The sequence below is a fragment of the Terrapene carolina genome, unplaced genomic scaffold (assembly GCF_002925995.2).
Source record: "Terrapene carolina triunguis isolate 2854851 unplaced genomic scaffold, T_m_triunguis-2.0 Scaffold58, whole genome shotgun sequence".
Lineage (NCBI taxonomy): Eukaryota > Metazoa > Chordata > Testudines > Emydidae > Terrapene > Terrapene triunguis.
In genome coordinates, this window is record NW_020664409.1 from 9,434,454 (window position 1) to 9,449,345 (window position 14,892).

At 41.1% G+C, this 14,892-nt stretch overlaps 1 protein-coding gene across 2 annotated transcripts in view; it reads left to right on the plus strand.

Moving 5' to 3' along the window:
* Positions 1–14,892, plus strand: part of CDKAL1 (CDK5 regulatory subunit associated protein 1 like 1) — a 648,436-nt gene that overhangs the window by 439,881 nt on the left and 193,663 nt on the right. For both annotated transcript variants that reach the window (XM_026660497.1, XM_026660489.1), the window contains one exon: positions 14,217–14,397. In XM_026660497.1, the coding sequence (XP_026516282.1) occupies positions 14,217–14,397 (181 nt within the window). The remainder of the gene's footprint in view (positions 1–14,216; positions 14,398–14,892) is intronic.

Sequence of the window (14,892 nt, forward strand, 5' to 3'; positions counted from 1 at the left end):
GAGAGTTCATAGTTTATAGATGCTGAGTAGAATAGTATGAAGTTTTCAGCATAAGTTCTGGTCTGGTTAGTATTCTGTTCCTGAATGTAGCATAAATACGGTCAGAGTAACTAAAATGGATGCTCAGTGTACTGAAGTGTCTCAATAGAGCAGAAAATGTAGACTCTCAAGACGTCTATTTAGTAATTCATGTTTTTTTCTGTAGTGTCCAACAGTAATACAAGTATTTTTACTGATGTCTAATATTGATCAAATTGATTAGCGATTTTTGCAGGTCAACATATTTTGCATAATTATGGGTCTGTGCTCTCTGTTGTAAATGTATTTCAAACAGAATTTTAAAGCATAGCAATTTAAAAGTAGCATATTTTAACAACCCTATGGCTGTTGAATTTGTGTAGTTGTGGTATATTTTTTAGATCCTTCTTTCCATTACTTCTACAGATTGTAAACTTTCATTGACACTTCTCTATTGTCCCTTACATTTGCTTGAGAAATTCATTCTGAAAACACTGGGTTCCCTTGCTTGCTAGTAAGGGCACAGCAGTGGCATTAGTTATAGAAATAATTACTGAGATAATTATTCACTTGTCTTTCTGGGTGGTTGAAAGTCCCCCCGAGATATTAACAATGAATAAGTCATAACAAAATCAAACACATCATATGGTAAAAAAAAAAATCTATTTCTGTCTTACTGAACACTGCACATTGAAACAAAATGTTAAATGTTAAAATAGATATTTATTCTATTAACAAGAAAACTTCTTGAAGTTCATTAATGAACTTCATCACCATAGAAAACAAATGTATTCATATTCCTTTTTTATGTGATTCCCCTGACTTTGATGTCGATTTGAAGAAGTAAATGACTGTTATTGAAGCAAGAGTCATGGACTGGACATTAGAGCCAAGACACTTAGTTTTGGGGATCAGCAAAAATACATATAATGTTCACAGCTGCTGTTAACTGAGATCCTATTATTTCTGATCATACTTGACAGTTTTAATGTTAAATACTGAGGGGTTATAGAAAATTAGTGTAGTTTCAATGGATGTTTTAGTGCTACAATCATTAAGTCAGTTCTCATGAACTGTTCCCTGGTGCAACCCTTAATAAATGCAAACTTTATTTTTAGTGATGACCTTTAATAATGCGAGCCTTGATCCGTTGAGATGCTGTTCACTTTTGATGCATCTCCAAATCCCTTTTTTATGCATTTTAAATCAATATGCACTTGCTCTGAATTTATGCATGTGGATAGACGGAGATGTAATTTAAACACATCTGTTCAAATATGCATTTCAGATCAACTTGGTGCTGGTTCTCATAATATAGCTGAGTTTTTGACGGGTATTATATCCCTAAAGTACACACCAGATGGTATTTATTAGAGACTGAATAGAAATGAAGTGTAAGGATGTTGAGCTTTTTGTCTTAAGTCACTCATTTTAAAGTCATAAAACAATAATGATCTGAAATTATAAATCTCTAATGAAGTTCTGTAAAATGTTTCAGTTGTATGGGAAGTGCATGGTACCTTAAAGATGAATAAGTCTAGTGGGAGTCCAAGCCTAAACTGCTGTTCCTTCAAGATAATTGATGATGAAAATTAGACCAGGAAACATTCAGACTACAGCTGATAGGAGGGAAATGTGCATCTAATAGCCTATGCTGTAATTATTAAAACATAATACAATTATTCTTTTACCTATGGCAATTTCAGGTAGAGAATTACATTAATTATAAAGTGCACCTGTTTTACGAGATCAATATCCAAAAAGGAGATTCCAAATCAAAATGGCCCATCCCAGTCCCCATTAAAATAAAATTCTGCCCAACCCAATCTCAGTCTGCACCATCAGTTCACCTTCAGAGATAGCTTTGGAAATCGGGCCTTGTAGCTCCATCTGAATGTCAGCCAATACGGATTCCGAAAATTCAATTTGGGAACTAGTTGCAGACCCTTCATGGAAAATATTCAGCTGCCAGCCCTTCTCATTTAAACTTAGAGGGCTGTTAGCTCAAACACCACAGCTAATCACAACTGCTGCAATGTCACCTTTCTAAGGTAACTTGTTTCAAAACTATTTATGACTCTAAAGGTCAAAAACAGCACTTGAAACTGCAGTCACAAATCAGTTGGAAGCTAGTGCGGCGCACAGGTGTAATGTGTTTCCTATGAGACTCACTATCAAACATGTAGCTGGCAGAATTGTGCACCAAGTGAAATGTATAATCCGCTATACAACTCATATAGTGATTCTGTAGTTCTGAGACGTAGAATTAACGTGTTGTTTCTGCTGCCCTTGAAGTCTGAAGTGTTTGACTGTGAACCACTACCAAATTAAACAGTAGGATTTAAGGTTTTGCAAGTTATTCTCCCACCCATATACACACACCACTCCTGGCGACAAGTCAGGGAAACACAGAAGAGTGTATATTTGAATATTGTGAGAATTGGAATGCAGTCACCTCTGTAAAATGCATAGGATAGTATGTCATTAGTATCTGCCCCTCTCCCATGTCTGAGGTTTTGAGAATCAGTTCTGAAGAGCCAAGCTAGTGAAAAGAAGAAAAATTTGCATATAAAAATACATATTTTATTTAGATTTTTTTTTAAATGACCTATTAAAAAGTCTTCTAGTGTTTCAGCAGTCAAGTGAAGGTAAACACTGGTGAGTCTACTTGTAAATGAAACCATCGCAGACTTTTACAAACATCAACATAGAGTCTTTTTCCATTTTGATGTAGACAGAGAGCATGAGCTGAAGGAAAGCAGTGATTTGTGAGGCAGCCTGCAGTTATGTTGGGCAATAATAGAAAACATTTTAAAGTATTTGAAATAATATAATTGCTTTGCACTGGGAACATGTACATGAATAAAAGATGTTAGCAGGTGTCCTCCCAGTATGGAATCTCATGCTGGTGTATTTATTGGAAATATGCACACCATCAGCAGATTTAAATTTGCTAAAAGTAATCGAAACAGAAGATTTGAAGAATGGCCATGTAACACAGCTTAAAACAATGAGGTCTAAGAATTATAGTTTCTGTAAATTGAATTTCTAATTTAGCTTGCTATTGGATGTTAGTTGTTAGTTTTTTTCCCCTCCAAGTTATCTTTAATTTGTCACACTGTCTGAAGCTACTTTGCAACTGGATATAGTGCTCACCTTATTTTGTCAGATTTAGTTTTTAGTTACACTGTCTTTAACTGAATTTTTATTAAATCTGTATCTCTTACTTGCCTGGTCTGATGGACAGTTTGATAAGAGCTACACATAGCATTCCTCATTGAGGTTGGTATGGATCAATGATTCCTTGGGCCGAATATATTAAATTTCAAACAGTTTAATTGCTTATAATATAGAGCATCTTCGGAATTAAGAGACCTTATTTGGGTGCTACTCTTCCGTTTTGTTTATTTTCACTATTGGTCCTTGGAGTGTTGTGTTGCAATTATTTAGTCTTGTTTTGTGTTGCCTTAGCAAATCTTGAACGTGGATCATGCACTGTCACGTCCATTCCTAGGTGTTTAGCTACTGGGGGCCTTGCTGGAACATGTTCAAATATTCTAGGGCAGAAAGTACAAAAGAACCCCATGCACCAGCTGTCTCTCAGTTCTTGTTTTTCTCTCTGTATTGCAAGCTACAGAACCTCTGTCTCTTCTTGTCACATTTATTTACAAGTATGTGGGGTTTTTTTCTCTTTTTTCTTATTTCTTTTTAAATAATTTAGTAAAAGTAGGCGCATTTTAATTTTTTTAATACCTTTTCCTCCGCAGTATAGGTGCTGATCATCTCCACTTGCCTCCCATGCTTCCTGGTTACCAAAAGCCCCAGCCACCACCTACCTGGCTGTAAAATCTTCCTGTTGTCTCTCCTTTCAACCTCTAGTTATGTTGTCAATGCAAAAATCTGTAACACACCGAAGAGGTAGGGCAACAATAATAATACTTAGCCTATGTATAGCTCCTTTCATCCGTACAGCTCAAAGTTCCTTAGAAAAAGGTACATATCATTATCCCCATTTTATAGATGTGGAAACTGAGACACAGTGATTTGCCCAAGATCAACTCACAGTCCAGTGGCAGAGGTGGGAATTGATCCCAGATGGAATTCAGTATAGAAATAAATAATCAAAGGACTGCTAACTTGGTTGTATTATTAATTTTCTTACATTTATTCCTTCAACCTTCATTTCTTATTTTATGCATAGCTGCCTCTGGCTTTCCTGTGTGCTGCATCAAATGGCTGCAGAATTTAGGTCTAGCTTGCCAAAGAAATCTTTGTTGTTCTCTGATTACAAGTGCTTGTCAATTCCATTCATTTTATGAACTAGTTGCATAGATGATCCTGACAGTCTAAAACAGGGGTGGGCAAACTTTTTGGCCTGAAGGCCACATCAGGGTTCCAAAACTGTATGAAGGGCCATGTAGGGAAGGTTGTGCCTCCCCAGACAGCCTGGCCCCTGCCCCCTCCCACTTCCCATCCCCTGACTGCCCCCCTCAGAATCCCAGACCCATCTAACCCTCCTGCTCCTTGTCCCCTGACTGCCCCGATCCCTATCCACACCCCCACCCTCGGACAGGCTCCCCGGGACTCCCATGCCTATCCGACTGCCCCCTACTCCCTGTCCCCTGACTGCCCCCCAGGACCTCCTGCCCTTTATCCAACCCCCCCGCTCCCCACCCCCTTACCATGCTGCTCAGAGTACCAGGACTGGCAGCCGTGCCGCCCAGCTGGAGCCAGCCATGCCGCTGCGCTGCCCGGCAGGAGCTCACAGCCCTGCCATCCAGAGCGCTGGTGGCACGGCGAGCTGAGACTGCAGGGGAGGGGAGACAGTGTGGGGGGGCCCTGGGGTTAGCCTCCCCGGCCGGGAGCTCAAGGGCTGGGCAGGATGGTCCCGCAGGCCGGATGTGGCCCGCGGGCCATAGTTTGCCCACCTCTGGTCTAAAAGATCTCTTTCCTCTGGAGAATACTCAAATATACTTATCTGGTTCACAGGCTATATGTGGGTTGTGTTTGTTCTTCATCAACTTGTAGGGAAAGTGTTGGTGCAATAGCTCTACCTGCTTGGCGTTTCCTTGTGTGGCCTGAGTGACTGAGTCAGTCTTCAGATTTATGCATGTTTGGTGATGAGACTTGCTTGTACTCAAAACCAAGGAAGTCTGAATCAGTCCTTAAAATGCAGTGATCTCCCTACTGTGTTCACCACCAAAGAAATCTCCAATAGAAATTTCTCTTGAGATAACATTTGGAGCTGAAAGAGGAGAGGAACCCATAACTGAGGAGACCCCCTTCCCTTCCCCTCCCCTCCCCTGAGGATACCTGTGCTTTGAATAATACTGTAGCATTTCAGATCATGGTCTAGTGCCTTTCTGAAGTCTTGGACATACCATTGTCAGCTCTTCATGTAAAAAAAAACACGTTATTTGACATCATAGAATTTGAAGAGGAAGAGTAGGAAACACCATTCCCCTATGAAGTTTTGCAAAGGACTTTTGATAACTTGCATGAGTCTCTTCAATATTATTAAAGCCTGAGAACATAGAGCAGATTACACAAAAGGAGTTTGGGGTGCTTTTTGTTTGTTTGATTGCTTCCTTTAACCAGGTTTTTTGGTCACAGTAGCCAAAGGAGGGAAGTTCTTCAGATCCCCTCATCTGAACCTGAGGTCCAGAAATCTAGACCAAAGTGCTGGAAAATTGTATGCAACCTTGACACCTGTATCTGAAAATTGCCAATGAATGGATTATTTTGGCAGATTATGATTTGCAGAATTGGTTCAACGTACTTCAATGTGCCAGAGACCAAGATAGACTAAGATTACAAATCACTGTGAAAACTGTTTACTGAAGGAAATGTTTGCTGTAATTAAAGCTGCATTTGTGTGGAATCTGAACCTGGACAAATTTACACATTTGCTGATGACTTCCCTTAGATATTGTGCTTTGTGCAAATTGGTTTGTTTTTCAGCAACCTAAAGTTACATGTGGTCCATCTTCTTCCCAGTCAAATCACTCATGGGCCTTTCTTCTTTCTGGATAGCTTCTTCTTTCTGGATATCTCTTTCTAGGTTTGTGGGGGGGGAAGGGAGGTTACAGTGCCCCTCACTGTAGCATCTAAATGCCTACTATGCTTTTTGGTTGTTTTCCCCCAGAAAAGTGAAGCATTCACCTCTCTCTAAGCAGTCAATTATGAAAATGACAGAGCTGTCCATACAGGTGTCAGACCTGGACAGGGCTTCAGGAAAACCCAACTTCACAATAAAGGGTGTAATCAGCCCTCAAATCAGTTGCACCATATTGTCTGAGGTGTTAGAAATACACCCCAATGGTTATGAGCACAAAAGACCCAATCCAGTTTTTGTGATGCTGTTATCTTAGACTATAATGTTAACAATGTAGAATTATTACAGATTTTCAAGTGCAGATGCATTCATTTGTTAAGTGAACACTCACCTTTGATAACAGTAAGTGTTAAGATGAATGGCCAAAGGAAGTTAATCTGGGATATTTAGAGATCCCCCAAAGATCCCTTCTTCAATCCTCCTTTTCACAGGTAGACTCACCCACCCTGTGCTCATGTTGAATCTTCGCACCAATAGGAATCTGATCAGAATTAACAGCAGATCCTGCCTTAAGAGAACACCCCAAGGAAAAGGAAGGAAAGTACCTGTACCCCCAAAGAATCTTTGAGCAGTCTTTGTGGAGACTAAAACAAAACTGAAGTAGAGGAGTAAAACCCCAAACGTATAGTATAGAGTATAGCAGAAACACCCCATCCTTACGAAGACAAAGGAGAGAATTAGTAAGTTTTGGGGGACGAGTATGGGTCCAAGGAATGTTCCACAGAGATGCTCGGTGGGCTTGTTACAATGACTGGTAGCTAGTGTAAAGCTCCCTTCTGCTGCTGCTGCCTGAGAGCCTCAGGAGTCTTTTGACCTGCTGCTGGGAAAGAGAAGAAAGCAACACATCCTGTGTTCTCATCTCCCAAGTTCTTTGTGATTGGGCCTTTCCTTCACACCACTCGGGGTTAGGAGGCAGAAGATCAAGCAGGTCCAGTTTTGTTTTCCTCCATCCTGGCTGCAACTTGCAACCAGGCAAACAGAAGCAGTTGTCTGGATCTCTCAGGTAAACAGGAGTGGGGAGCTCAGAGCTTGGAGTCAGTTTCATTGTAATTGGCCTGTTGCAGGATTTACCCACGCCCTGTTCCTATTCCCCCCTCCCCACCCCAAGCTCTTTCCTCCACCTTTGGGAGGTGGAAGGCATTTCTGTCTCTGTCCCTGCAGTCTGTAAGGGTTTCTTTGCAGATGAAGGATAAGACACTTTTATTTCTTCCCTGCACTCGCTGTCCCAAACATCCCTCCACTTCCTTCTGTCTCTCATCTTTAGATGGATGTTCTCCTTGGCTCCATCATGACTGCTTCCAGATTCTTCAGTAGAGGTGCTATCAATATAATGGTCTTTGGACTCCTGCTCATTAAAGCAGCAACAGTAACCTCTACCCTTTGGGCAGACGCGGGTGCTCCAGGTGGTGCTTATGTTGCTGGCCCCAACTCCTCCTTGGGTAAGAAACTTACATCAGCAGGTGGAAGAGGTTTAGCTATAGGGAAGAAAGGAGAGAGTTAGGGCTCATCTCCACTACGGGGAGATAGATGCTGCTGCAGTTGATGGAGCAGGAGTCGATTTAGCAGGTCTAGTGAAGACCTGCTAAATTGATGGCAGAATGCTCTCCAGTCGACCCTGGTACTCCACCTCTCCGAGAACAGTAAGGTAAGTCGACCGGAGAACATCTCCCGTCGACGCAGCACAGTTAAGACACTGGGGTAAGTCGACCTAAGCTACATCGACTCCAGCTACGTTATTCACATAGCTGGAGTAGTGTAACTTAGGTTGACTTACCCGGGTAGTAAAGACAAGCCCTTAGTTAAAAAAACCAAAATTAGCAAATTCCCATAGACACAAGTATATTTTTCTATAGCTAAAGTGTTCCATTCCTCAACTTCTCCTGACTTCTATAAAAAGTACATTTTCGATGTAAAAGGTTACAGCAGAGATTTTTATAAATAACCATTCTTCCTTTGTTTCTTGAGTCATAGCTGAGTGAGTAGAGATAATAGGACACCCACTTCACAGCCAAAATATTTACTCCTGGGGAAATTCTGCGTTACTGCGTGCATGCATAATTAATGAACCACCTTCTGAGGGAGTGTAGACTACTGGTCGTCTCAGGGAATTAGCTCTTTTCCAGCCTGAGTACCCTCTGCAGGCCAGTGTCCCGTTTGTCGCTGGCCCCATGTCCCTCCCGGACACCGGTGCCCCTTTACCCTGGGGCTGCCCCCTGGCAATATTCCACCAGTCTCTATGGGTCTCCCCTCTCCAGGAAACCCCCAACCCTCTAATCCCCACCTTGCCTCAGTCTGGGCTACTGCCAGTCATCATCTAGCCCCCGCTCACTGGGGCAGACTGCAGTGTAAAAGCCACTCATCATAGGCAAGGCGGGTCAGACCTGATGCCTTCCTCTACCTCCCAGTACCTCTATGGGCCTTGGACCAGGCCCTGCAGCCTGGGAACTTGCCAGCCTGGAGCTCCCCTGCTCCTCTGGCCTTTCCCCAGCCCTGCTTCACTCCCCTTTCTGCAGACAGCCAGGCCCTGCTCTCTCCCTGCCTGGAGAGAGACTTCTCCTGGGCCTCTGCCAATCAGCCCAGCTTTTCCCCTGCCCCAGCCCTCTGCCAGGGCTGTTTTAAGCCCTTCCGGGCAGGAGCGGGGGACCATCCCGCTACAGGGAGGTTTAGGTTGGATATTAGAAAAACTTTTTCACTAGGAGGGTGGTGAAGCACTGGAATGGGTTACCTAGGGAGGTGGTGGAATCTCCTTCCGTAGAGGTTTTTAAGGTCAGGCTTGACAAAGCCCTGGCTGGGATGATTTAGTTGGGGATTGGTCCTGCTTTGAGCAGGGGGTTGGACTAGATGACCTCCTGAGGTCCCTTCCAACCCTGATATTCTATGATATTTTTATTTTTTTGCGCAGAAAAAAGCTTCTGCCAAAATGTTCCTGCAGTTCTGCCTTTTGCCCACCAGAGGGCACTGTGGAGATAGACCAAAGCAGCAGCTCCTGGCCAGCTAGGGAAGAGAAAGACCTACCTTCTTCACAGCACCTGTCAGGCCAGGTCAGGAGACAGGGGCCATGGGGAGACAGACAGCTTGGGGTGCTGGGTCAGACTGGAGCTCATAAGGGCTAATAGGGGAGGACAGACTGGGGCAGGGGGTGAATGTGAGTGGAGGCACAGGGCCACGGGGGGAGGGAGGTTCAGGGCCACATGGTGATGAGGAAGAGTGTGCAGAGCTACATAGGAACAAAGGGTGACTGAGTGGGACCACAGAGACACGTGGGGACAGGGGGAGGGGTACAGGGACACAAGAGGATGGGGGGAGTGGCTGTCTGGGTGGAGGGACACATGGACAGAGGGTGCAAGGACACATGGGGACAGGGGCAGATGTGCCTGGGTGAATGGGAGAGGCTAGGGGTCAGTCAGGGTCTGCATGGGGGAAGCTCCCTAACAATCCCGTCCCGCCCCCCACCTCCCAAAAAAACTGTTCCATACTTTTCCCACCCATAACCAACAACCCTCCAGGTTTATACCCAGGCTCCTTCCCAGCAATTTACTTTCCTCTCCGTCAGCTCCTCCTTTACCCCGACTCCCGCAAGCCTTTGCACTGCTTCTGAGTGGTGTGGGAAATACGGTTCTGTATTGTAGTTTAAATGAATTATTACTCAGAGTTCTGTATTAATATGCCTAGTAAGGAATCCATTTGTCAAAAAACATTTCCTGAAACTTTTTTGTTCTCTGTATTGTTACAGACATACTTGCTGATAGGGTATTTTGAAATAAATGACCAAAAATAATTGAAACTGGTGTGATTATATTGTGTTATTTTGACAAATAAAATATGCAGAATTTTCCAGAATTTTAAAATATTGTGCGCAGAATTCCCTCAGGAGTAAATATTGCCGTGCTTTAAAGGCTTATGATTGCAAGATGTAACTGTTGCATTGTGTCTTTTGAGGAATTTGTCAGGATTAAAACTGCCTTTAAATAAACTGGGAAGTCTTTCATCATTTTGAGAATAGCACAGAAGTAATGGTATATGCCAAGTGCCCCCAATAATCAATCTGCAGGTCGCATTCAGTGCATAAATCCACTTGCAAGTGGTCTTATATATGTTAAAAAATTATTTTTATCCTTCATAAAATCCACTGTGTATTCTGCATTCACTGATGATGCATTCTGGAACATCGCTACTGACCCTAGAAAGACCCAGCAGATATCAGACTATAAAGAATTTTTATAAAGTTACTAAAAACTCATGTATGTATTAAATGGCTATTACCACAGAATGAATACTAGTGACATTCAGCATTTATTTCTGTTTAACTTAATATTGGCTGATACATTTGTGAGCAGAAACTGATCTTTGTTGCTTAATTTTATATTTTATTTCATAGTCAAATCTTTACTTACGAGTAAAGAGCCTTTTTTGCTTTGTTTCAGTCCCTCAGACACCAAGATACCTTAGTTTTCAAATTTAAATTTTTTTAACCATACCCTCATTGTTGTTCTTCCCTTCTGCTCTGTCATTATGAAAATGATTCTGTGTATGTGGAATAAACTCCATTTATTTGTGTTTGTGTGTGTTTGAGAAACACAGGGAGTTTGATTGTTTCAGTAATTGGATTTTCTCTTGAATGGAGTTTTCACATACTGTACCTTTTCTCCCTTTTAAAAAACATTTTTCTTTAACATTTTAGTTTGTAGTCAAAAGTGGTATAAAAACAGCACAGAGCAATGTCATATTTTAGGCAGGCATATTGGATTGGGCTCTAATTAATTGCTGTTGCTGAATAGACTCTGTGGTCCTTACTCCATTTCCCAAACATAGTTTTTCCATTGTGTGTAGAGTAATCCCATCCAGGAAGAAATCTAATTACTAAGATAATTAGCACCTTATCACCAAACAGAATTCAAACATTTTTGCAGTTTATGAATTTAAAAAATGTTTAATTTCCTTTTCACTCAGGGAGGGAGAGAAGAACACATTTTACTGAATCTAGCTTGATTGAACCTTATAATTCATGTTGCCTTAGAAACAGGCAAACTGAGATAAAGGATGGTATCACCAGTACTTTAGGCAGTAAATGCTTACACTGCTGCCAACAATATCATTAAAATGGCTAAAATAACTAACATATAAGGTCTTGTCAAATTTAATGAGTGTTTTATTAATGTTACAAGAAATGTCAGCTGGTGCTATTTGATATTAATTTGTAAAGTAATATATTTTGTCTCATGTAAGCCTGCCATTATACCTCAAACTATGTGCTGTGTGAGCAGGGGAAGTGTCCTAGAATGCAAAATTCCTCTATATTTATTCAGTTCTTAGCTACCGTGGATGTTTACATTACTTCATTTCAAGTAGAACTGTATATCCTGCCGCTTATGTCAGGCTTAGTAAACCAGTGGGAGCCGCTCCAGGCCCTTTGGCCCACAGTATCAGATTGTTTCACATTATATTTACATTTCAGCTATTGGTTCCCACTTAACTTTATTTAGCAAGAGAAAAGTCCTTCCCATCTAGTGGGACAAATCTCTCAAAAGTACCTATTTTATGTGTAAGGTCAAATAAATGTTGTGGGGGTTTTAATCTGCCATGTTTTGATTTCAGTCTTAAACCTTAGGTTCTGAACTCATAAATGTAATATAGAATGGAGGAAAATATTTTTATGTTTAAATAAAAACCTAAGGAGGAGGAATATTGTGACATTAGTATCTAGATGACTTCCATGCAGCTAACTACACTAAAAAATAATGGCATTTGAAAGAGAGAGAACAAGCAGCATGGCTCATATATGCAAGATTTAAACAAAAATCCTGCCATCCTAAGTGAAAGGGAAACAACCACGTGTTTTCCCATGTTGTACCTCCCACTCTGCAAGCCTTGCAGCAGTCTGAGAAATATAATTTAATTTCCTTTTTCTTATTCATTGGCTTTTCTGTAGTTATCATAATATCACCTCTCAAGCATTAATTAATTTAGCCTTTCAAACAAACCTGTAGGAAAGTAGTTATCCCCATTTTATAGATGGTGGATGGAGACACAGAAAGACTAAGTGACTTCCTGTTTTACCTTCAGTAAGTCTGTAGAAGAGCTGGCACTAGAAATCAGATCTCCTGACTCCCAGTTCTGTGTTCTAACTACAAGATCAAACTAACCTTCCTGTCTTGAACTGACCCTCACTTCTGTGGCACATTAGAGGAACTACTTAATTTGCTGGAGAGATGCCTCTTGATTCAGTGTGTGACATTTTTTGTCATAGGGTCTTTGAATTACTATCAGCAAATGCCATGGTGGAAGAGACAGGGAATCAAACCAGGGTCTTGTGAAAGACAACACAGAATAGTCCCATTGGTGGTTTCATTAAGCGCATATCCCTTTTTATTGCCCTAGAACAAATAATATTTCTCTTTGGACATCTAAATATTACACAGGTGGTATTCAGGTAATAAGTATTTGTTTGTTCATCTATGCTAATAGATACTTGGATAGGAAAAGGAGAGAACCCAGCACCACCAGTGTCCTGTCTGGGGAATCCATCCCAGGTTTTGGGAGGAAGCAGTCAGAAAGGAGGAAGATGAGTGTGGGTCAGGGAACAGATCTGCATCTGCATGCTTGGGGGCTACCATAGAACTGCAGAGTGGCTTAGGGACCTGATCTTCAACTCAGGACCAGATATCCTTTCTTTTTCTTGGCCTGAGGAAATCAGATAGGACCAGTCTCTACACTACAGCATTCACACACTTAGAGTTTGTTTGTTTTTTAATGTCCCAACCCTTGTTTTGTTATAAACAAGTCAACCTACTTATTTAGCTCTTACATTCCCTTAAAAGTCCTATTCCTTCCAGTTTGTCAATATGTTTGGTATTGGGGTGCCAAGAAACAACTTAGTATTGTAAGACTGTATTGTAAGTGCCATATTGATGATGATGATGATGCTTATATAGCACTTTTCATCAGTAGATCTCAAGTGGAGATCAGCAGATGGGGAAACCCAGGCACAGAAAGGTGAAGTGACTTGCCCAATGTCATGTAGCAGACCAGTGGCAGAGCTGGGAATAGAATCTAAATCTCCTATGTCCCAGGTCAAGTTCTCTATCCACTAGCAACAGTGCCTAAGTAGGGACACTAATTTCTCTTAATCATGAGATGTATCTAGCTAAGGTAAAAGGTAAAGAAAAGTTGCTGTTGCTAAATAAAAGGGTAGTTTTGTGCTGGTGCCTTAGAATAATTTGAATTTTTGTAGTGAGACAAAGTGGGTGAGATAATATCTTTTATTGGACCAACTTCTGTGGGTGAACGAGACAAACTTTCAAGCTTGCACAGAGTTCTTCTCAAAAGCTTCATTTCTCATAAGCTTGTCTCTGTCACCAACGGAAGTCGGTCTAATAAAAGAGATTACCTCACACACCTTGTCTCTCTAATATGTTAGGACCAACATGGCTACAACAGCACTGCAAACAACAATTTATTTGTTTTCGTCTTTTTCATGGGGAGAGTGGGTTTAGATGATTAGACATATGTTAAGGAGGAATGAGTTAGAAGGTTGGTTCTGACTAAAGGAAGCTTTTGTTAACTACAAAAGCCGAATTGGACTAGAATTCCTAAACTCTTCAGGATGTCAGGTCCACATCTTTGCCCTACCCTTTCTGCAGTGTTACAGCAGTACAAGGGATTAACTAATTCTAGTAATAACGCCCTGGAGCTTATAAACTCTGCGGACTGAGTAACTACAATTAATGAATTTACAAGCTCTGCTGGTAACCTGTGGTTTCAAGTGCCTGAGGAATTAGTCCAGAATTAGTCCATTCTTGGTTTTTTTTCAGTTCTGGGTCAAATATTTACTGCAACTTCTCTCTTGTTTTCCATTCTTTGGGTTCTCACCCATGTGCCACGTTTTTCATTGTCAAAGAAATGGCCATTAAAAATCCCACTGTATTTTTTCTAGAACTGGTTTTAAGTCTTAGTTCTCTAGCCAAAGGCAAGTTGAATACCGGTAATTATTCCTTTCATTTTCAAGGGAATGAGATTTTTATGTAGGGTGAGACTTGGTGTACCCAGTCTGCAGTTTAACATTTTTTCCCCACTTCCATTGCAGAGTGCCTGGAATAACAATTGCTACAGACATCATCTGTGGTTTTCCAGGGGAGACAGATGAAGATTTTCAAGACACCATGAAACTTGTAGAAGAGTACAGGTTTCCAAGCCTCTTTATTAATCAGTTTTACCCACGTCCAGGGACTCCTGCTGCAAAAATGCATCAAGCTCCAGCCCTAGTGGTAAGATATATTTTCTTGAATCATTGTACTTGACAGCTCATTTTATGTGGCTTTCATGCTGTGCCAAATGTGAATGTACAGTATGCACTGTACTGAATTGAAACATAAGAAATGTTTATTGGAGAATATGGTTTTGCAGCAGAATTATGCCACAATTAAAATGCAGTTTTATATATTTCTATAAAATAAACTGATTGCCTTTCAGAGCTTAGCTAGAACACAGGATGCCTTGCCAGATTTGAAGTTTAAATTACTGCTCAAATTATTAATTGGGGCAAAATAGCATCTATAGAAGGTTCAAGTGGTTCTTTTCACTTTGACTTTATAGTCATATATTCTTCCTAACAGCTTTTCTGGGTGAGTCTCTTCTTACCAAGAAAAGGACAAAGGTTACATTTCATATTTTCTTCCAATTTTTGAAGACTTGTGTGAATCCAGTGATGTGATATACACATTGCAAGTGATTCTATGCAAAATAGTATGAACTGAATGATA